Genomic DNA, 22,328 nt, shown 5'->3' with positions numbered 1-22,328 from the left:
TTTCCCAGTTTGGAAGAGATAGCGACCACGTTTGTTTGCGCTTTAGTTTCCTCAGTCACTCAAAGTGTGGTGCTGTGCCGCGACTCGCCATGTTGCTCCCAACTTGTTGTTTACTTCCGGTGTTCTGGCGCATACAAGACGTCTCGCTACTCAAAAGACCAAGATTCCTTGCGAACAGAGCATGCGCAGAACACACGCTTTGATGGGGATATCCCGGTATGCGTTTACACGACCAAACATTCGGGTTAGAAAAGGGTTACCCCAGGTGTAGTAACCGGGTTTTTAAAAACCCGGTTATGAGCATATCCGGGTTTTTGGCGGTGTTTACAAGGACCTGCGGAACCAGGTTATTGTGAATATTCGGGTTTTAAAAGGGTTACTGGCTGCATGTAAACGCATTGATAAATAACATTAAAAGCATTAATTGTATAGAAGTTTATTATAATTTAGAGGATTTAGAAGACAAGAGCAGCTCTGAGATTTGTGAGACAAGCCCCGTTAATTAAGTCTGTGAGGCAATTTCCCCGTTTTTTCCAACAGCTGTGGGGGACTTCCACCGAGTTTTCCGGTGTCGGGAGTTAGATTTTAAATGTGATCGGTGCTTTTTATTTTATTTCATTTTCTGTGCTTCCATTCTGCTTCACCGGCTATTCTTCTAATGTTACTGCTGCCGGTTGTTTTGGACATCTGCTGATGTCATTTCCTACTGAGTTACAACCAATCAGCGTGAGTCTTCTCCACCGGGCCATTCGGACAACCTACTCCAGAGCAGGTACTCAGAAGGTTCCTGAATTCGGACGGCCCGGTCAGGTGGAGGCACGCGCCTGCTGCGAGGTTCCTGTAAATCTACCCTGAAGTTCTTGTAGTGGAAACACGCCTATTGCTCGATTTGATAACTGATTTGGGAACTGTTTCATGTTTTCAGGATGCATTGTATCCAATAGGATCCAGTTTTGGGCCTTAAGGGGCCAGAAATAATCTACTGTTTTTAAAGCTTCTGCTTTATGAGTCAGTACTTTTTTGGTTGGCGAGAAACACTGTACAGGGTGTCAACAGTTCACTAAACCTCTACTGAAAGCCTAGACATTAAAAAGAAGCACAACCCTTCCTTTAAACCGCTTAGACACCCAATGAGACAACAAGTAGATCTTACACTAAGTCTAAATCTAATAGAAACTACAAATGAGAAGAACCGGAAGAGACGACCTGAGCAGAAAATGATTGAAGGAGAAAATTAAGTGCAGACAATATCTGGATTAGCTTCTATGCAAGGGCTTGGGGGGAAAACACAGTTCTGTCTTCTCCTTACACATTGTTCAACACGTGGAACTGTTCGCCCTTCTTTAAAGCCAGGTCGGAGAGTGTTCGAGGGTTGTAGTCATATATGGCCACAAATGTCATCACGCTCTCTGAAAGAATAGAAAGTATGGCCTTAATCACAGAACTTAAGACAGAACAACCAATAGAACAATGTGGAAAAAAACATTTATAAACAAAAGCCAACCCTCTCACCTCCTAGACTGTTTGCAAAAACATTATTGTCAATGCCGCCGAACAGGGATAGTTCAGGACTGGTGACCACTGACTGACTGCTGCTGAGGTCAGTGTCCAGAGTGGGGCTTTGGTTGGGTGTCTGGGACTGCTGAGCAGGGTGGTGACTGTCAGGCGCTCCTCCAAGCCCAATGTGGACCTTGGGTTTACTCTTGTGTCCCCCCATAGCCGAGACCTGCAGTACAATCAAGAGAAAAGTCTGAGGTGGCAGAAAACAATCAACGTAGTTATTGTAACGTTATGAAGTTATGATTTTCAGCTCCTAAACGCTGCCCCTGTACACATTTACACCCGTGTAGGAAACGCCAAGGTCGTCTGTTCCTCAGACTGTTTACATTCCAGGAAGAAGAGCCAGAAGGAGAAGAAGAACGCTTTTCAATAATCAAAGTACTTAATTTGTGATTAAAGCTAGTCGAAACAGATGTTGATCAATAATAATCAAGTGAATGATCTGTTGAATAAAGATGTCATGATTTATGTGTTTAATGAAAACAGGACTACTGCACAGACAGACTGACCCTCAACTCCATAGAAACGCATGACACATTGTTCCAACCAATCAGAGCTTTCGGCTGCCGTAAGAGAATTGTATTATATTATATTAAGTTTAGTTTAGTTACAAGTCAGGTTACAGTTAAAAAGAAAATCAACTAGACATTGGTTTAAAATAGACTGGCCTTCTTGTGTGAGACTTTTGCATTTCACCTCAAATATCCCAACTTTTCCGAGAACAGCCCAGAGACTCCAACAAGGAGAATCACAGCGGAACTGCCTCTTTTGGTTGCAACACTAGCCTCGACTCCACCGAGTGAACACGTGCATCCACACAGAAACATGCTACCGAACTTTGTGGCTTTGGTGTTCACACGTCCTTCAGCAGGGAGGAAGAAGCTGTTTTTGTGGTGTGAAGTTCTGGGGCCTCATCAAACGAACGTTCCTATATCCCTTCCTACAAATTAAATTTCGGATGTCCTGACTTATGAAACATGCGGCGGCCTCTCGTACGCACGTTCCTACGCAATCGTCTGATGATTCATCCCACCTGTGCGTACCCAGGTGCTCGTGTCCGTTCACCCTCATTTACATAAACAAACACCCTCAATTAGCCATATTTGGTCACGCTACGTCCTTAGCATGTGAGGGGATTCTCTGTTTTTTTTTCTGAAAAAATACAAAAAACTTCATTGATTGTGAGATCGAAACACTGGCTGCCGAAACACAAAAGAAAGTTGTAGAGGTTATTAACGTGGTCGGGACAGAGGAGAGGTTCCCGTCGGGAATAAATAAAAGAATGAATCTGATCAGTCATAGAGTAACAGGTTGTCATTTACGTTTTACATTTAAGGAGCCGTTCTGTTTTGAGAGTTTTATTTGAAAATGTTGTCTGAGAGTGCAGCATCATGTGAGCTGTCATTCAGTCTGGTTACTTTGGCAACTCGGTGTGTATGATTGGCGAGAGAGGAGGTTCTGGAGGGTTTTGGCGGATGTAAAATAAAATTGGAATCGGATTTGTGCAGTTTGTCTCTCGCGCCACAAAGGGTCCAAAACCACAGCAAAGGAGAAGGACTGGAATGGTGTTGGTGGGCCCAGGAAAGCAGAAAGAGTCTATAGTTGATATGGAAGTGCTCATCGGGGTAATGGAGGGGCAGTGGAGCTGACGCTGTCCTGAAGTCCACAATCATCTCCACTGTCTTTTTGGACTTTCTGCTCCAGGTTGTTGTCGCTGCACCAGGACAACAGACGTTCCACCTCCCTTCTCTAGGAACACTCATCCCCATGTGAGATGAGACCAATGAGGGTGGTGTCATCTGCCAACTTGACCAGCTTGACAGACTGGTGGCTGGAGGTGCAGACGCTGGTGTAGAGGGAGAAGAGCAGATGGGGAGGGCACAGCTTTGGAAAGTGCTGATGGTCTGAGCGTCTGAGACATTCCTCACATGCTGTCTCCTATATGTCAGGAAGTCGGGGATCCATCGGATGCAGGGAGGCAGAGTCCTCCATTGTGGAGGAGTGAGGGCAACACTCACTGCTCTCCTCTTCCACTGCCCGTCTCCGTGCTGGAACAGGAGCTCCGTGCTTGATGTTTACTGGACAGCAATGGAAATGAACCGCGCATGTGAGAAGCCCCCGCTGGCTGATTCTACTCACCAGTCGAAGGCAATATGTGTGAATTTCTGCCGGCCAATCAGTGGTGTCACCTCGCTCCAAGTCATACCTCATAGGAAGAGGTCTGAAAAGGTCACCGCTGAACAGAAAACGCATTTATGACTCAGATGTGAAACCAAATTTGCCAACCAGACCAGTCCATGCTCTGTCTAGATTCCTGAAAGCAGCCTCCCTTCCCTTCCTGAGCGGTCCGAGCTTGGCTGTGAACCATGGTGTGTTGTTGTTGTAACACACCCTGGTACATCACTATCCTCACATTATGAAGACAGTATATATGAGGTTACAGTGTTTGTGTACCAATCCTGATTATCTGCGGCTGCCCTGAACACCTCCCAGTCTGTTCTTCCACAGCCCGCCCGGTCCACTTTTTAGATTTTCTGACCACAGGTTTGGAGAGCTTCAGTCTCTGTTTGTATGCAGGGATCAGATGAATCCTCACGTGGTCTGATAATCCCAGAGTAGTGTGTGGCATTGTACGATAGCAGCAGTGATCCAGTGGGGTTCTCTTCTCTGGTTGGGCAATTGATTAATTTTTCAATTCAATTCAATTCAAAAATACTTTATTAATCCCAGAGGGAAATTGATCGCTGTAGTAGCTCAGAATAATAATAATAATAATCAAGTAATCAAAGAGTTGTTGTATATTACATCGGCTGTTGGCAGGAAGGATCTCCAATAGCGGTCAGTGTTGCAGCCAAACTGAAGAAGCCTCTGACTGAAGACACTCTTCCGTTGTCGGACAGTCTTGTGAAGAGAATGCTCAGGGTTGTCCATCATTTTCTTGATTCTCTGGAGAATCCTTTTTTGCATTATCTCCTCCAGTGGTTCCGAAACTCTGGCTGAGTCCTTGAAAGGGCTTGGAGTTCCTCCATCTTGTTGGCCAGTGATCTCACATTGCCCATTATGATCGACGGAAGAGATGGTTTGAATTTCCTCTTTCTCTGCCTCCGTATTCTCCTGCTCTGCACCCACGCTTCTTACGTTTGAGCTCATTTGAGATTTGTGGCTTCAGTTGAGGTGTTATTTCAGCCTTTCCAATGTTAATCAGCTGCTCTCGATTGTAAACCAGCTTGTTGCCATGGTTACGCATTATAACAAATGCTCAAAAAGTGAAAAAAGCTAAAAAAAAAATAGCAGTAAAAATCCTCCAAGCTCCACAGCACCAGAAACAGAAAAGTAAAGTGTCCAAAAAATAGTTTTTCTTTAGAAACTAGAAGAAAAAATGCCCAAGAAAAGGCAAAACTTACATATAGTCAACAGAGCTACTCCAACATGCAGCCACCCAGAGCAGCGCAGTTCCGGAAAGAAGTTTTCTGTATTTTGGCAGTTCTGCACTCAGATTACCTTCATTAAAGTCGCCAAGGACAATAACCATGGAATCCAGGTGATTTTAATCCACAAACAGTATGGACGCTGAGCCGCGTGCACGTCAGCGCTCAGCGGGATATAGACAGCAGTCAGGATGAATGAGGAGAGTTCATAGGGAGAGTAAAAAGGCTTAAAGTCGATGAGTAGGTATGCTAGATCAGGAGATCAGTGCTGGGAGATCACAGTCACATTAGAACACCAACCGCCGTTAAAGTAGAAACAGACACCTCCATCTTTGGTCTCGTCAGTGCTCACTGTTGCGGTCCGCACGGAGGAGTTGCAATCCATCTAGCTGGAGCACGCCGTCTGGTCACAAAGCCAGGTCTCCATAAAACTCAAGGTGCAGGATGAAAAGAAGTCTCCGATTGTCCAATTAAACCTTATATTTATTTAATAACAATGACTGATGAAAAATACCAAAATACACACTGACAGTTGACACCATTAATAAAAGACACATGTGCACAAGGACCTTAAAGCAGTTAGTTAAACGTGTATGAGATACTGCGCTTTACCGTGCACATCTGTGAAGCATCCCCATAGCTGTAATCACTGCAATCACAGCCATGTGCAGGAAAATCATAAACCCGGAATTATTCTGGGAGTCAAGCTGCTGCTATCATAAACAGATAGAGCCACAAGGGTGCTGCTAGGGAAAGCCAAAACATTTAAGTGGGAGGAGTGGCAAAGCAATCCTTCTGGAGTTGTGGAAACGCTGGGAAGCGCCATTTATGCTAGTAGCTCTAGCCCCTTCTGATGAACAAGCAAAGGATCTCAATTCCAAACAAAAAGAACAACTTGTGTTGTGAGCTTGATATAGATTGAAAAACTTCAAAACAATGGATCTACGACACCAGATGGGAAGTAACTGAAGGCAAAAGGTAAAATGAGATGAATCTGGTTCTGCTTTCTACCACTTTTGTTGACAGTTTATTCATCGGTACAAAAGGAAACTTCACGTCAAGGAGACATCACCACCACTTAGAAGGGATCTGCAGACTACTTAAATACTACAACTCCACTCCATTGTTTTCAAACATCTGCCCTTCATGTCAAAAACAGCAACAATGAATGGAGCGAGTCTTCGGTGTGTATAAATACCCCTGGTGCTCTTCAGGTGAGGGATCCACATATAGCTAGAGATAAAGGGTCTGAGGCACTCAGGAGAATGATGATGATGATGATTAAAGAGCCTTCATTATCCATGGCAAGTTTCAGCCACCATGACGAAGGCCAGGTGTTTACTATTGTGTGTTCATGTCGCTGTTATCCTAGTTGTGTATGTTCAAGATCTAATTTATTAAGCTGCTTAAAAGTACTACAGGGAGTGCAGAATTATTAGGCAAGTTGTAGTTTTGAGGAATAATTTTATTATTGAACAACAACCATGTTCTCAATGAACCCAAACAACTCATTAATATCAAAGCTGAATGTTTTTGGAAGTAGTTTTTAGTTTGTTTGTAGTTGTAGCTATTTTAGGGGGATATCTGTGTGTGCAGGTGACTATTACTGTCATAATTATTAGGCAACTTAACAAAAAACAAAGATATACCCATTTCAGTTATTTATTTTTACCAGTGAAACCAGTATAACATCTCCACATTCCCAAATATACATTTCTGACATTCAAAAACAATACAAAAACAAATCAGCGACCAGTATAGCCACCTTTCTTTGCAAGGACACTCAAAAGCCTGCCATCCATGGATCCTGTCAGTGTTTTGATCTGTTCACCATCAACATCGCGTGCAGCAGCAACCACAGCCTCCCAGACACGGTTCAGAGAGGTGTACCGTTTTCCCTCCTTGTAAATCTCACATTTGATGATGGACCACAGGTTCTCAATGGGGTTCAGATCAGGTGAACAAGGAGGCCATGTCATTAGTTTCTCTTCTTTTATACCCTTTCTTGCCAGCCACGCTGTGGAGTACTTGGACGCGTGTGATGGAGCATTGTCCTGCATGAAAATCATGTTTTTCTTGAAGGATGCAGACTTCTTCCTGTACCACTGCTTGAAGAAGGTGTCTTCCAGAAACTGGCAGTAGGACTGGGAGTTGAGCTCGACTCCATCCTCAACCCGAAAAGGCCCCACAAGCTCATCTTTGATGATACCAGCCCAAACCAGTACTCCACCTCCACCTTGCTGGCGTCTGAGTGGGACTGGAGCTCTCTGCCCTTTACCAATCCAGCCACGGGCCCATCCATCTGGCCCATCAAGACTCACTCTCATTTCATCAGTCCATAAAACCTTAGAAAAATCAGTCTTGAGATATTTCTTGGCCCAGTCTTGACGTTTCAGCTTGTGTGTCTTGTTCAGTGGTGGTCTTCTTTCAGCCTTTCTTACCTTGGCCATGTCTCGGAGTATTGCACACCTTGTGCTTTTGGGCACTCCAGTCATGTTGCAGCTCTGAAATATGGCCAAACTGGTGGCAAGTGGCATCTTGGCAGCTGCACGCTTGACTTTTCTCACGTCATGGACAGTTATTTTGCACCTTGGTTTGTCCACACGCTTCTTGCGACCCTGTTGACTATTTTGAATGAAACGCTTGATTGTTCGATGATCACGCTTCAGAAGCTTTGCTGTTTTAAGACTGCTGCATCCCTCTGCAAGATATCTCACTATTTTTGACTTTTCTGAGCCTGTCAAGTCCTTCTTTTGACCCATTTTGCCAAAGGAAAGGAAGTTGCCTAATAATTATGCACACCTGATATAGGGTGTTGATGTCATTAGACCACACCCCTTCTCATTACAGAGATGCACATCACCTAATTTGCTTAATTGGTAGTAGGCTTTCGAGCCTGTACAGCTTGGAGTAAGACAACATGCATGAAGAGGATGATGTGGACAAAATACTCATTTGCCTAATAATTCTGCACTCCCTGTATTATTGTGTGTGTGTGTGTGGGTGGGGGTGGGGGGGGGGGGGGGGGGGTTAAGCCACAAGATGGTGGTGCTTGTGAATGAATGGGATTAGCTTCACTTTTCAACAAGAGAGGAAGTCTAAGCTTCTTGGTCTGTTTTTATATAAAGGTGGAGCCCAAACTCATGCAGGGCAGCGTTGAGTGGAATAATTAAAAATGAAGAATGATGAAAACGAGTCAGCACAGTGTGACAGTATTTTTTCCTCACTCTTTTGGGGCATGTTTGCATCCTCATGTGAGCAGACCATTGGGAAACAGTAAAGTACACTGGCATGGTGAATATTCGTGAGGGTTTAACAGCAGCAGCATGACGGTTTACAGTCCCTGTGGCCACGCCTCATGCACAAGGACCAAAACATGGACATGAAGAGAGCCTTAAGTGAGTCTTTGGCCTTTCTTCGCTCTGTTTCCGACAAAGCCATCTACTGTTGGCTCGCGTGAGCAGACATGGCCTGTGGTTTACGGGTTGCATGTCTGAGTAACGGAAAAATAATAAAAAATGAAAACATCTTAAGAATCTCCGTTCTGCTTCTGTGTTCAAAACCGAACATTCTGGGAAATGTGTTTTGATCAGCTGTTTAATAACGCTGGGGGGTTGATTGTGGCCTCCCAGGACCGAGTTACTGTAATAAGCTTGTACCGCCTGAGAGGCAAAGCTGCATAAAAATCCCTCTGGCAGGGCAGGGCTGGATGGCTGAGTAGAAGGACGATTAGCTTAATTATGCATAAGATCTGGCAATGAATTCCAAATCCTCCTCCTTCTCTCCCGAGCTTTCGGAAAGTGGGAAAAGTCTCTTAACATTGCTGCTGGGTTGTTTTCCTTCCAAATGACGTTAACTAACCCCATTTTGCTGTCTTTTTCTATTCCACATGAAAAGAAAACAGTCACAAAATTTGAACAGTGTCTTCCAGCCAATCACACGGCGTGTTTTGGACCATTTTAAAGGTCATTTTATTTATTGGCATTTCAAATGGACTGTGTTTACAAAGGGTTTTATCAAGCCTAGGACTCCAAAAAGCTTCACAACACAATAAAAAAGCAGGGGAGCAGTTTCCCTGCAACACTGACCGCTACTGGAGATCCTTCCTGCCAACAGCCATTGTAATATACAACAACTCTTTGATGACTTGATTATTATTATTATTATTCTGAGCTACTACAGCAATCAGTTTCCCTCTGGGATTAATAAAGTATTTTTGAATTGAATTGTATTGAAATGAATTCAGGTGAGTAAAGTTTTTTAATAGGTGCTAAATCAAAAACTACACACTAACGTTTCACCACAAAAGCTTCACAATTTCATCAGTGATTCATTCTTCATGCACACATTTGCACGCTGATGGTGATTTACAGTATGTGTAGCCACAGCTGCCCGGGGGCACACCGACAGAGGCATGGCATTTGAACCAACGTTCACAGACCAATGCTATGTACAAAGTGAAAAATATGAAATGATTAATTCATATAAAGCAGAAGAGACTACGGAAGAAACGACCTTTTATATAACGCCTTTCAAGAAAAAAGTGTGAAGAAACGGAAAAGAGAAAGTGAATGAGAAAGAGGGAATGACTAGATCCCAGGAAAGGCGGGAAGAGCTGAAGAAGGAGAATGTAGTGATGAAGAATCGTTTAAAGGTCACACGAATCCAGTCTGAACAGGCGAGCTTTCAGTTGATATTTAAAGGAGACCACTGAGTCTACTGTTGTCAGGAGACCAAGTTCAGTAATTGTTTCAACACATCTGCAACGGTCTCCAGTATAAATGAGTGTCTCTCAAGACAATCTCTGAGGGATAAAAGCTCTGGCGCGACCGTTTTAGGATGTTCGGACATCAAGGTTAACAGCAATGTGACTCTGAAACTGAATCCCTTTGTTTGCAACGCTGATGTTCTGTCTCCACAAATAACACAAGCCTGAAAGAATTCTGCCCTGTTGTGGGGTTGCTAATGCTAACGGTTAGCTTCTATTAGACGAGTTGTGCTCTGCCGGATGCAAAATCATCAACAGGCGTTGCAAGCCAGGACGGGCGAGTCCTTGAATCTTAATTTTGCAATGTGACGTGTTGGCTTTTCTGGCTTTTCTAATCTGAGCGCTCTCCAGTCTATTTTTTTAAAAACATGTAAAAACATACCAAAGGGGTAAAAAAAAATCATTTTTCTGTTAACTTGAATTTAAGAAAAATCTATTAAGCTTGTGCCAAAAAATATTTTAGTTGAGATGTCCAGGCATCAAAAGCAAATGGGAGTTCAGGTTGTGATTAAATAACACACTTAGGGACTTGGGAGTGAGCACATTCAACGGCATTTGGCAGGGGGATATCTCAGCCTCCTCCCAAGTGCCGGTGCCCACTTCCAATTTTAAACTGCACTTAGACACCGAGGGCTGAGGGTGTAAGTGGGGTGGTGCGGTGGCATCAGCTGGCATAGGCCGGATGATGCCCGCACTGCCCGCTCACCACAGCCATGGAATACACCTCATGATCACACAACACTATATTGGAGTAGGCGGAGGGAGACTAGGGGTCTTAGCGCACCTTATTTGGCAGTCTTACTACAGCCTTAAGCCCCGGCTCAGATGCTCCACTTGGAGAATCTTTTGGTCCCAAGGTCCCGCCTGAAGATGAGAGGGGATAGAGCCTTCTCAGTGGCAGGACCAAAGCTTTGGAACAAGCTTCCCTTGTTCATAAGGGCTTTTACCTTTATGGCGGTTTTTAAAACAAGGCTGAAAACCTAATTTTATGATTTGGTGTTTACCACTTTTAGCTAGTTTTTATCTGTTCATATCATCTTACTGATTTATTCTTGTGCTTTTACTCTTTTTTTATCTGTTTTATTGTGTCTGTAAAGTGCCTTGGTGGCATTCCTTTTGTCTGTAAGGCGGGCTCGAAATTAGCTGCATGTACGGATGACGTGAAGGTCTGGCTGGCATCCAACTTCTTAAAACTGAATGAAAAGAAGTCTGAGTTTATTGTTTTCGACCCCCGCAACCACCATGGCTCTCACGCCGTTTGTGACCTTTTAACCCTTAACCCCAAACAGTGTGTGACGAGTCTCGGGGTCAAGCTGGATGCTGGACTAACAATGGCCCCACAGATAAACTCTGTAGTGAGGTCTTGTTTTTATCAGCTCCGCCGCCTTACTCACCTCAGACGAATCCTGAAACGGAGGCATTTGGAGTCAGTCATTCATGCCTTCATTACCTCTCGCCTGGACTACGCAACGCCCTCCTCGTTGGTGTTCCGGTCTCTGCCCTGAATCGGCTGCAGGTTGTTCAGAACGCTGCTGCCCGGTTCTTGACGGGTACACACCGACGTAGCCACATTACCCCTGTCCTGACACATCTTCACTGGCTCCCTGTCATTTTCAGAGTGCAGTTTAAGTTACTGACTTTTGTTTTTAAAGCACTCAATGACCTGGCACCTCCCTACCTCTCTGCCCTTCTCACTCCATATGTACCCACGTGCACGTTAAGGTCGGCTGACCTTTTGTTGCTGTACATGCCGCGGATGAGACTCAAATCGCGGGGGGATCGAGCATTTGTGCATGCTGCCCCAAAGCTATGGAACTCATTGCCCATTGGAGTTCGGCAGGCTCCATCTCTGGCGGTTTTTAAATCTCGTTTAAAGACCCACTTTTACACTTTGGCTTTTAGACAGTGACTCGTTTTAGTGTTTTATTGTGTCATTGTTTTAATGTGTTCTTGTATTCGTCATGGTTTATCTGCCTTTGATTGAGATTTTTATCCTCCGTTTTAGCTCCTTGTGATGGTTGTGTTTCGTTTTAGCCTGTGCAGCACTTTGGGCAGCTCCCATGCTGCATTTTAAATGTGCTATATAAACAAACTATGCTATGCTATGTTATACAAATAGAGTTGAGAATGAGAAGTGCTCGATTTACTGGTTGAGCTACGTCACACCTTCACCTCTAATCATGAGATGATGGACAGAACAAGATCAGGTCAGGCTCAGGTTTACACTGGGTTCCAAATTATTAGCCAAAGGACATTATTCTTTGATTCCTTCATATGTGATGATACAAATGGCAGTCAGCCCAAAGTAGCAATCTGGAACGTTCCCCCTTTCAGGGATTATCTATACAAGTGATGGTCTTATCCTGCACTGTGATATAATGTAGGCAGTACGTCATTTCTTTTTTTGCTAAGCCTACCTCCTGTTCAGCAGAGCCCCGTGTCATTTGAATTAAAGACCACTCGGCACTACAGCATTAGCCAAAAGCATTAAATATATTGTATATGTATGAATAAACAGTATAGCATGAGAATAAAAATGATAAACAATGCGTTTCAACTCTGTACATCGGCTAGATGTGCACGTTCATGAAAGACGTGTTGCTTCCAGCCGTAGTCACAGTGGGGGAGAGGGGCTTATGGTGCAACACCTTTTCTGCCTCTAGATGATGCACTCTGAGAAAACTCTGGATTCCTGCTTTAATATAAAAAAATATGTTTGTAATGACTTATCACATTCATGTTTTTCCACCATTTGGTTGATCCTTTATGCTTCTCACCTCATCCTCTAACTGTTTTTTAGCTATGTTCCTGCAGACAGATATGTTCCTTCTCCTGACAGCAGAGATCCAGGTCAGAGTCCAGGAACTGAGGATGCTGAATGGAGTTACTTTGCTGGACACAAAAGCAACTATTAAACTGGGCCTCCTCCACATGTTCACCAGCTGACTTCAACAGCTGCCATGCAGATGAAAAACATAATCATGTTTTAGTGCATTTGCATGAGCAGACATAAGCTTGAGTGTGCATGTCTTCCCTGTCCGTGTGCGCTGCTGAGCACCTGGCAAGTAAAAGGACCGGCTGCATGGTAAAGTACTGATAAACCAACACTGGATCAACTCAATTCCAAGGAAATTAGTTGTTTTCAGTACTCTGCTGACTGATCCCAGAACTGTTATTGTTGTCACTTCCTTCCCTCTCAACTGGGTTGAAACTTAGAATCCAACATCTGTGGGTATTTATGTGCATAAAGGTCCGAATGATCCAGCCTGGCGGATGTCTTCCTTCATCCTAATGCCTTCCACATATTCACCACCAAGGGAGAGAGGCTTTGGCTCCTGCATTACTAGTCACCAGTTGTACCATAATCCAGCCCGGCTTGTTCTGTCCAGATTATCAACATCTATTCCCTAATCTCATTGGCCAAATGCAGCGATAACATTCCATCTGCGGCCTGTAAACAACGTGGCTGCAGTAGTGACACGAGTGAATGCACCTGGAAACACAACACCAAACTGTTAATTCTGTGGGTCCGTTCCTGGTTCTGAACTAACTTCGATGCCATCTGGCTTATCTAATGAACACCAAATAAAGGAAAAGTCAGTGTAGGTGTGTATGCAAACACGTTACTAAAACATGTCTAATACACTCGTTTTTCATTTCTAAACGGAGCAAACTTTATGTGCACACATTTGGATTCATTTCTGCAAGATTATTAGGTTGAATTTGATTACTGCTTATTCTTCACTAGCGTTGCGGGTTCGGGTTTGACTTTGCGACCAGTGAAGAGCAGAGCGCATCTTGGCTAGTAGAAGCTAGCATTAATTCCCATCAGTCACAGGTGTCTTTTCTGTGATGAAGCCGTTTTTCCACAGACACGTTTACTGAGTGTATCAAAATAATTTCTGGATGAGGAGCACGTGCAGACGACCTTCAGTATTGCGGTTCTCCCGTTCTACCACTAGATGTTGTTCGTACGCATGACCAGAGCTGTTCTTATAGGAACATTTCTATGCACTAGTAGAAAATGGTAAATACCATACAATGTGCACAGTTGTTCCAACGAACAAAATACTTACAGATCTAAGTACGATTGATAAATGAGGGCCCTGGCCTGACTCATTGTCCCAGTCTGTCCCTGATGCTTACCCACCAAACGTTAATACCATTTAGTTAGTGGCTAGCATTCAAGGATTAATCACAGCTCTGGCCCATCCGTCGAGTGGTTTTAACGGTGGAATGGCACCGGGTGGAAGAAACTAATCCATCTGTATAACCTACTTTGGTACTGGCGGTGGTTTAACAAGCTGCCAGTGAAAGGATGGTCACATTCTGGCTTGGTTTTTGATAGAGACTGGATAGGGACCCTGCTCCTCTTGCTGAAAAAACATGCATTTTTGGATTCTAGACATTATTTAAATTGCAGATTACCTAAGAAATAAATAATGTCTTCACAACCGAATTCCTGCCTTGAACAGACTGGCGTTGTTTTTTAAATGCATGTAAACACATTCGTCTGTCTGAAGGCAAGCTGCTTCTAATCAAGCTGAAGGACGCAGATAATGTGGTTGCACCCGACTTCCCCCACATGTTAATGGCTCCGTTGAGCCGGTACCGGTTGGACACTCACTTTCCGGAAACGACAAGACTGTAAAAGCCATCTTCTGATAATATCATCACCACAATGTAACAGCATCAAACAGTAGAGTACAGGAGAGTACAGGAGAGTACTAAATAAGCTGTACTGCAGCGTTGTTGCTGTTTGTTCCTTTGGCCGTTGTTCTTACTCTGTCTGCTTCACTCCCGCCAGCATTCCTTTACTATTACTGTAGCTATAGGCAAACCGGACGAATGCTGAAATGAAAGGACACACAAACATATAAACTAGGATAAAGATTTCCAGTTTATTGCTGTAGACAGACTTAGATGCAGAAGTTTTATTGTTCCTTGTATTGTGCTGGTGTACAGCACCGTGGGCCTCCGAGAAGGTGGTGAAAGATGATGATGATGATGATGATGATGATGATGAAAACACACTGAGTGTTGTTTACAGCCCAGGGGAGGGGGGTTCCAGGTTCAGCACTTCTTGGATGGAAAGGAGAGGTGCATGGGCTTTCCCATCCAGCCAACTGCAATAGCTTAACAAACCTGAAGAGCAGCTGAAGCTCAGAGAGCAGCATACATGAGTTAAGCCAAAAACTGCTTTGGGTTGTTTTTCATGAGGAAATAACAATATAACATGGTCAAAAGCTCTAAAAAGTGCATGATATAGTCCCTTTAACACCCCTAAGAGCTGTGATGAAGCAAGCACCCTGAGCCAACGAAAGGTGAACTAGATCCAAAGTGGAATGACTCCTCCATGTTTGGAGGGTCTAGACAGAAACACATGCCCCCACCATGAGGTCAATGCTGAGTCCTGCATACACCGTGTACTAACGCTGAGCAGACAGAGCTGGAATGGGGAGATGATGAAGTCAATATTTACTGCTACACACACAGACACACACACACACACACACACACACACACCCGAGCCATTGCCTTGGAGGCGTTCTAAAGACTAGCGAATTGCACAGATGTAAACTAGCTGCATATCAACACACACCCACACACACGCAAACACTTTCCAGGCCCAAACTAAGCGGTTCACTGCATGCTAATCCGATGAAGAAAACCGCAAGTTTAGCCTAAACTTTGTAGTATGTGTGAAACCTCCTGAATGCACGTGGGTGGGGAAGTGAGACGGAGCATAGCGAGTCAGGTAGATCACCTGAAAAAAGTATTTCCATTACATGTTTCTGGAACGCAAAGAAAAAAAAGGTTCCTGTAAAAATGTGCTGACTCATTCCCTCAGCCAGATCTGAGGCATGAGCCACGATCCCTTCCACTGTTTCATATGCACGCTCGTTTCTTTGTAATAAAATAAAAAAGGGTGGAAAAGTTATCTAGAAAGATCCTCGGTTGTTTTCCAGACACAGCAGCTAACTCTGAGCTGTTGGAACCGAGCAGCTGGGGCTCACAGCTGGGAGTTTTTTTAAATGTCCACTTTCAAACAAACTGCACTGGCAGCCACTACGGGTCCATGGATTTTCTGTTATCCCCTGCTCCTAATCTGACTGTGACATATATCAAATTATTTTAGGATTGAAGCTCAGTAAGAAAATATCCAGATGTCTGTTGAGACAGGCAGCATGTGAAGCAAGTAGAAGACCTTTGAACATCTTAGGTGTGTTCTTGCTGTGTCGTGGTTCTAATTCCATGCTTTCGTTCTTTTTAAACACAGAAACAGTTTTGTTTACCTGTTTTGTAGCTACAGTTTCGCCGACGGCTGCCGGCTTCTTCAGGCTGACGCTGATGGTGGCGCGTCACTTCCTTCTCCCAAGAGACGCGCCACCATCAGCGTCAGCCTGAAGAAGCCGGCAGCCGTCGGCGAAACTGTAGCTACAAAACAGGTAAACAAAACTGTTTCTGTGTTTAAAAAGAACAAAAGCATGGAATTCGAAGACCTTTTTAGTTGACTACTGTATAAAACATACACTTCCAATATCTAAATATTATTAGCTGGATGAGAGCACAAGCATTAGCTTCTCTGAGCTTAGCGTGACACAAAAGGAAGCAGCCATCTGGGATTAAAGTGAAAACAACAAAATCGGTTCACCAGCTAATGAAATAAAACCTGACGAGTAAAGAAAAGATTTGTATTTTTGAGAAAATATTAAAAACTTTGGACAGAGCCAAGCTAAGATTTGCTAGGATTTAATTTCACAGCAATCTCTTTCTCTGTTCAGACATCTGTATTCCTCAGCCGACGGCCGTTTTGTGCTGCTGATTTTTTGGGCTAATTTTCATGGCCGACATAGACGTTTTCCACCTTATTTTCATGCTACCATGTCACACATAACCTCAGTAAATGCACAACACTTCAGAAGCTGATTCAGTTTCTGAACACTGAATTTAACCAACTGTTAAATCTTAATCTGGTGCACTGCTCAGAGTTAAAATCAGACATGTAACTAAAGTTAATCAAACAAATCAGGAAACTGGTTCAAAACTGCTAATAAGAAGTTTTAGTTGGAAATCATTTTTACAGCAATAATTAAAGCAGATGTTATTCAGGAAAGTAAATACGCCCTGCAGCAGTTTCGGGCTTCCCGGAGATTTTCCTGTCTTTAAATCAGCTTTACTAAGGGGGTTTATCGGCCAATGCTGAATTATCTCTATTAAGGTAGCGCCACTCAGGGTTGCGAATGACCACAGTCACCAATTCTTGTCATGTGTCTTGCCCATGTATGTCTGATCTCTGATTTCCCTCTGGGATTAATAAAGTATCTCTGATTGACTGATTGAACTCCACTCCCATTCTCTCTTCATACTGATGCTTCAAATAAGGGAAATCGGAAAATGTTTCCCTTGGCCTTGGCCAGTGGCTGAATTATCTGTTCAGCAGCTCATCAGGCTCTTCTGAAGCCTGTTAAGCACAACTAATTCAAATCAGGTGTGCTGGAACAGGGAAACATTTAAAACATGTTGAATAAGGGGTCTTAAGGACCAGGGTTGGGCTCACCTGGTCTAAGGGCAACAGTAGCTCAGGAGGTAGAGCGGGATGTCCAGTAATTGGAAGGTTGCAGGTTAAATTTAGACTCTGACCAGAGAATGCTGCTGTTGTGTCCTTGGGCAAGACACTTAACCCAACTTGCCTGCAGGTGGTGGTCAGAGGGACCGGTAGAGCCAGTGTTCGGCACCCATTCACCGGTGTGTGAATGGGTGAATGACTGATTGTGTTGCGAAGCACCTTGGGGGGTTGTAGAACCCTAAGAAAGCGCTAAACAAACACAAGCCATTTACCATCCTCCGAGGGCCATTGTTCAACATGTTTCCCTGCTTTAGCACACTTGATTTTAGTCAGCAGCTTATTTAACCAAGGTTCCCCACTCGTGTCTAAGTTATCAGGACTTCAGGCTCACTGATGGTCAAGACTTCTGGAAAACATTCTGTGGACCGACACGACCATGGTGGAACATTTTTGAAGGTGTGTGTGTGTCTTGTCACGTCAAAAATAAACCTAACACTGCACTTCAGAATAGCAGCATCAGAGTCAAATTGGTTGTGGTGTGATGGTCTAAGGTCACTTTGCTATTCCACAGACCGGAAAACTTGCTGTACCTTGTCATCGGAGTCTTGGTTGGGGGGCAACAGACCTATAGAGAAGTCCAGATTTTACTCTCCCTAGTGAAATCCACCAGCTCCACCAGCAGGATCCCAATGTGTTCCGTGTTGACCCAGGCATCCCCAGCCGACAGGACGTGCCAAAAGCATGTCCTCTGGGAGGCATCTAGAAGACAACCTAACCAAACTCGTGAACCACCTCAGCTGTCTCTGAAAGTCGAGGAGCAGCAGCTCTACTCCCAAAGTCTGCTCCTCTTCCTATCACTAAGGCTGAGCCAGACTACCCTTCAGAGAGTCATCTCGCGGGAGGTATAGGGAACAAAAAGGGATTTTATCTTTTGGAGCCAAGTAATTAGTGAAGCGTTCAACCTTGACTACATTCTTACCTTCCTCTGTCGACTCTGCCATGCTTCCCCTGCACATGCATGGTATGAAGCGTGGCTTTCAGCTCCTTCCAGAAGGGGAGGGAGAGCAGGAGCGGATCTCTTTGATTCACCACACTACAGACCAGAGTTTTAAGGTGTCAAAAAAGAAGAAATCTGTAAGATCAAAACTACTCTCACGGGTTTGTAGATCCTCGTCTCCACACTGTCAGCCTGGGTGTGCCAGACAAGGCGTCAGACAGGACAGTCGGCATAGCTACTGTAACTCCAAGAAGATCCAGTACGGTTTGAGTCACCTCTATAAATAAACTCCAGCACATCCACCTGTAATAACCATTTTATAATTAAGCATGTGTATTTCTTATTAAGAGGAGTTCTTCTAACTTCCTGCTTTGCATTTAAGCTCCTTCAGCTGTATGAAGACCATCTCACTCTAACGGTTTTTATCTGTGAAATGTGGCCTTTGTAGCAAACCCAGAGCTGCTTTAACACCAAGAATACTAGAATACTAGGCATGCTTCACTACACAATCAGTAACATTTAGGGTTGTGTTATGGATGGGATTTACTCTTCCAAGAGCATCCGATCCTTTTCTTCATTTTGTCTTCTTAGCAAATTTGGTCATGTGAGTGGAATCGTCACGTGCTCTAAATAAAATAAAAAACTTTAAAATACATAGAAAGGAGAGGAAGTAAAAGGTAATTCTCTAATGATTCTTTCTGACATGTTAAAAATGAAACTAAATGAATTATTTACTGTTTTATTTTATTCACAGTTGATGGAATTAACTAGGCATATCAAATAAAAGACACAAATCTGGGTAAAGAATGACTTCTGTTGCTTTAAAGGCCGCACAGTGAACTTCATCATTCTTAAAATGATTAATGGTCTGTATTGGGGTTGGGAATCAAAAACCGGTTCTCATCGTTTCAATTCCTAGGAATCGTTTGACACTTTTGAAAATGATTCCTCTTATCAATTCCAGTCGGTACAAATGACATCACCGCGCACGTTGCATAGCTTACGGAACCAGGAAACATGGCGTCTAAGCGGCACAAACGCTTTACAAGAAAGCATGACAACAGGGCAACTTGCAATAATTGCTAAGTAGATATTTCATCAAGGGAGGAAGCATTAAAGGGACTTTATGGAGTGTAACGTGAGGAAGTATGGGTTTCTGTGACAAAGGTCGTATTTGCCCGGCTGGGTCAAAGCTGGGTCACGCAGCACCTTCACCCACAGATTAAGACCTAAGCCGCAAGCAAGTCTGAAGGACTCCACAACATCCAAACACCTGCTCTCCAGAAGAAGGACTTCACACACAGTCTAGTCATAATAAAACAGAGTCTTAAGCTTCCTTTATTTTATTAATGTTAAATAATCATTTGATCACTTTGCTCATTATAAATGTATTTTAATCAAATGAATGATTATTATGCTTTGGGTAATCATAATGAACTATAATGAATCAGTATACTTAATTAAATAATGTTTTTGAAGATGTTTAGCAGTGACCTTCACACCTGCTTATACAGGTCCGGACCCACAGTAACTTCAAAACACATTTGCTCTGACGTACAACAAGTTTGCTTTGGGAAGAGAAGTGGTTTCGGTAAGGGTCAGAACGAGAGTTAGAATGGAAGAGAGCGGAAGTGCAGAACAAACGCCACGGGGAAAGGAGCCCTGCCGGCTCCGGTTCTCCCTCCACGCTATTTCTGTCAAGCCAGACAGAATAGCTGAAATGCAACCAGCTAACGCAGACTCGTCCCAGAGTCTTTTGATTTCTGAGTTAATTTAAACTTGAGAAAGCGCATCTGCCGAACGCTTCAGCAACGTGTACCGAGGTCAACTCTGGACTGGACCGTCGCACACCTTCGTCTTCTCTGTCAGCCAAGGTGTCATCTGGATAACACATCCTCCGAGGTCCGGATCTAAAAGAGGGTCCTACGTGCGGTGAGGCAGAACACGACCAGATAGCGTTCTGATGCTGGTTTTCTAATAAGAACTAAAGTTTAATTGCAAAACATCATTTTCACTCAGATTCACATTTTCTCTCCCTGGAGCAATCTCACACATACGTGCACGCATTCATAATTCCACCATTCTCAATTTTAGCACATCCAACACAAGGTCTATTTGTGCAAGCTTAAAATATCAACGGTTAAAGATTGTCCAACAAGGTTGCCAATGTTGATTTTTTTTCCTATGAATGTCATTTCAAATCATTAGTTTAAATTGAAGAAATAAATCTCTTAAAATTTAAACTTGCCTTTTCATTGAACTGAAACACAGACAAACGGATATGATCGTCAGTTTATCGATGAAAACAACCTTTGAGTCTTCTCATCTCTATAAAGTTTGGTTATTAATTTGTTAAAATTAATATTCCAGATTATTATGTAGAACGGTTCATCTTTCATAAAAGAGCCAACAACCATTACGCTACAGGAGTTTTGAATTTTTATGCTCGCGATTGCCCCCTCAGGCCAAAAGCGTAACGGCAGCTTCAGTAGTAGGCTCGTGCACGAGGAGCTCATGCTGTACGTGCACACTCCTTAACGAAAATAACAGCTGAGACAGTCAGCTCCGTGTGTGTGTGGGGCCCAGAGGACAGAGGGCAGGAAAACGCACAGCTAATTAATTAAATAATGTGGTTCTGTACCTTTCTCTTCAGCACAGCTGACAAAGGTTTAAGATGGGTCAGTCCTCCTGCATGCTCTTGAAAAATTGTTCCAAAATGAAAGTTGAACCCACATCTTTTTTATCTGTGAATTCAATGCCGTTCGGCGAGTCTCAAATAAAAATTTGGGCAGCTTACTGTAAAAAAAATATACCATTAATGTAAAAAAGAAACTCTAAATAAACTATGTTCACACCCAGAATCAAACCCGGGTCTTCTGCACGAATGTCCGACGTCTTCCTAGGCGAGCTAACGTGCCAGTGACATCTCTTGTATCTGTACCATTTAAGAACGGTTCGGAGGGCGATGCCTGAGCGTGAACGCGCATGAAGCAGCCTGCTCGACCCGAGCATCTCTCTTTTTCTGTGATTTTACAGAAAAACAGGCAATCACAGTAAAAATGCCAGGGCTCATTCTACAGGACCAGGGCATTGCAGGAGAATGTATGAAGAAGACATTTATTATTTCTATACATGTTTTGGCTGTCACACTTCCATAATGCCCCTTTGAGAACATACAAAAGCCTTTGGGCACAAAATACATGATAACTTAAAGTTAGTGACGTGTTCTGACCCACTCCGGACTAGTAAATTTCAACGCCGCAGCAGCGGTGACATTCACACATCCTCTCTTGTTAGTACTGCAGGTAACTAATCAGCTAACACTGTTTATCATGTTAGCGTCATTAGCCTTGTGTACACACCTCCACACTAGCAGACTCCAGCGACAAAAGTCTGACCTTTGGTGAGATTTTTCCCACTCTACTAAAGCTACAGCAACACCGCACCGAACAAGAAGATGACTCTGCCTTCACCGGGAGCATAAAGGAGAACATTTGGAAATATACATTTCCTAACGATAAAGGTACAACTGATCATTTATCAGAAAGAAACTCATAAAGCAGGAGCCGTGCACAATTAGTTTTTACTTCCTGTTTAACTTCTGTGGAATTGATTAGGGAACTGGATCGATAGACAGAATCGACAATGCCATTAATATTGATGGAAACCTATCAGTCCCCACCCCTAGACTGTATTTATACTGCGGCTTCTAGCGTCCTACCCCCCCTTAAGAAAGGCCCTTTCACACACACACATTCACACCTTGAATGTGTGCAAGTAGAAGAATTTTCAAACCACCAGTAATTTTCCCAGAGCTGGATGATCATCTAAACTGAGCAATCTGGGAAGAAAGGCCTTAACCAGGAAGGTAACCTGGAGTGTTCTCTGTGGGGAGAGGAGAACCTTCCAGAATGGAAATGGCAAAGTCCAAAAAGTACGGTGCTTTGAGTCTCCTCTAACTTTAACACTCAAGTTTTATTCTGTAGGTTCCTTTTCATAAGCCGT

General features: G+C 43.6%; 1 protein-coding gene across 2 annotated transcripts in view; it reads right to left on the bottom strand.

The window, feature by feature from the left end:
- The window catches only part of src (v-src avian sarcoma (Schmidt-Ruppin A-2) viral oncogene homolog), a 51,516-nt gene that overhangs the window by 17,084 nt on the left and 12,104 nt on the right, over positions 1-22,328 (bottom strand). For both annotated transcript variants that reach the window (XM_054745682.2, XM_015967172.3), the window contains exons 2-3: positions 1,513-1,726; positions 1,310-1,409 (exon numbers count right to left, since the gene is read on the bottom strand). In XM_054745682.2, the coding sequence (XP_054601657.1) occupies positions 1,310-1,409; positions 1,513-1,717 (305 nt within the window). In that variant the 5' untranslated portion in view covers positions 1,718-1,726. The remainder of the gene's footprint in view (positions 1-1,309; positions 1,410-1,512; positions 1,727-22,328) is intronic.

The sequence above is a fragment of the Nothobranchius furzeri genome, chromosome 15, assembly GCF_043380555.1.
Source record: "Nothobranchius furzeri strain GRZ-AD chromosome 15, NfurGRZ-RIMD1, whole genome shotgun sequence".
Taxonomy (NCBI): Eukaryota; Metazoa; Chordata; class Actinopteri; order Cyprinodontiformes; family Nothobranchiidae; genus Nothobranchius; species Nothobranchius furzeri.
Note: the sequence above shows the minus strand (reverse complement) of the source record. Positions and strands in the feature narration are given on the sequence as shown.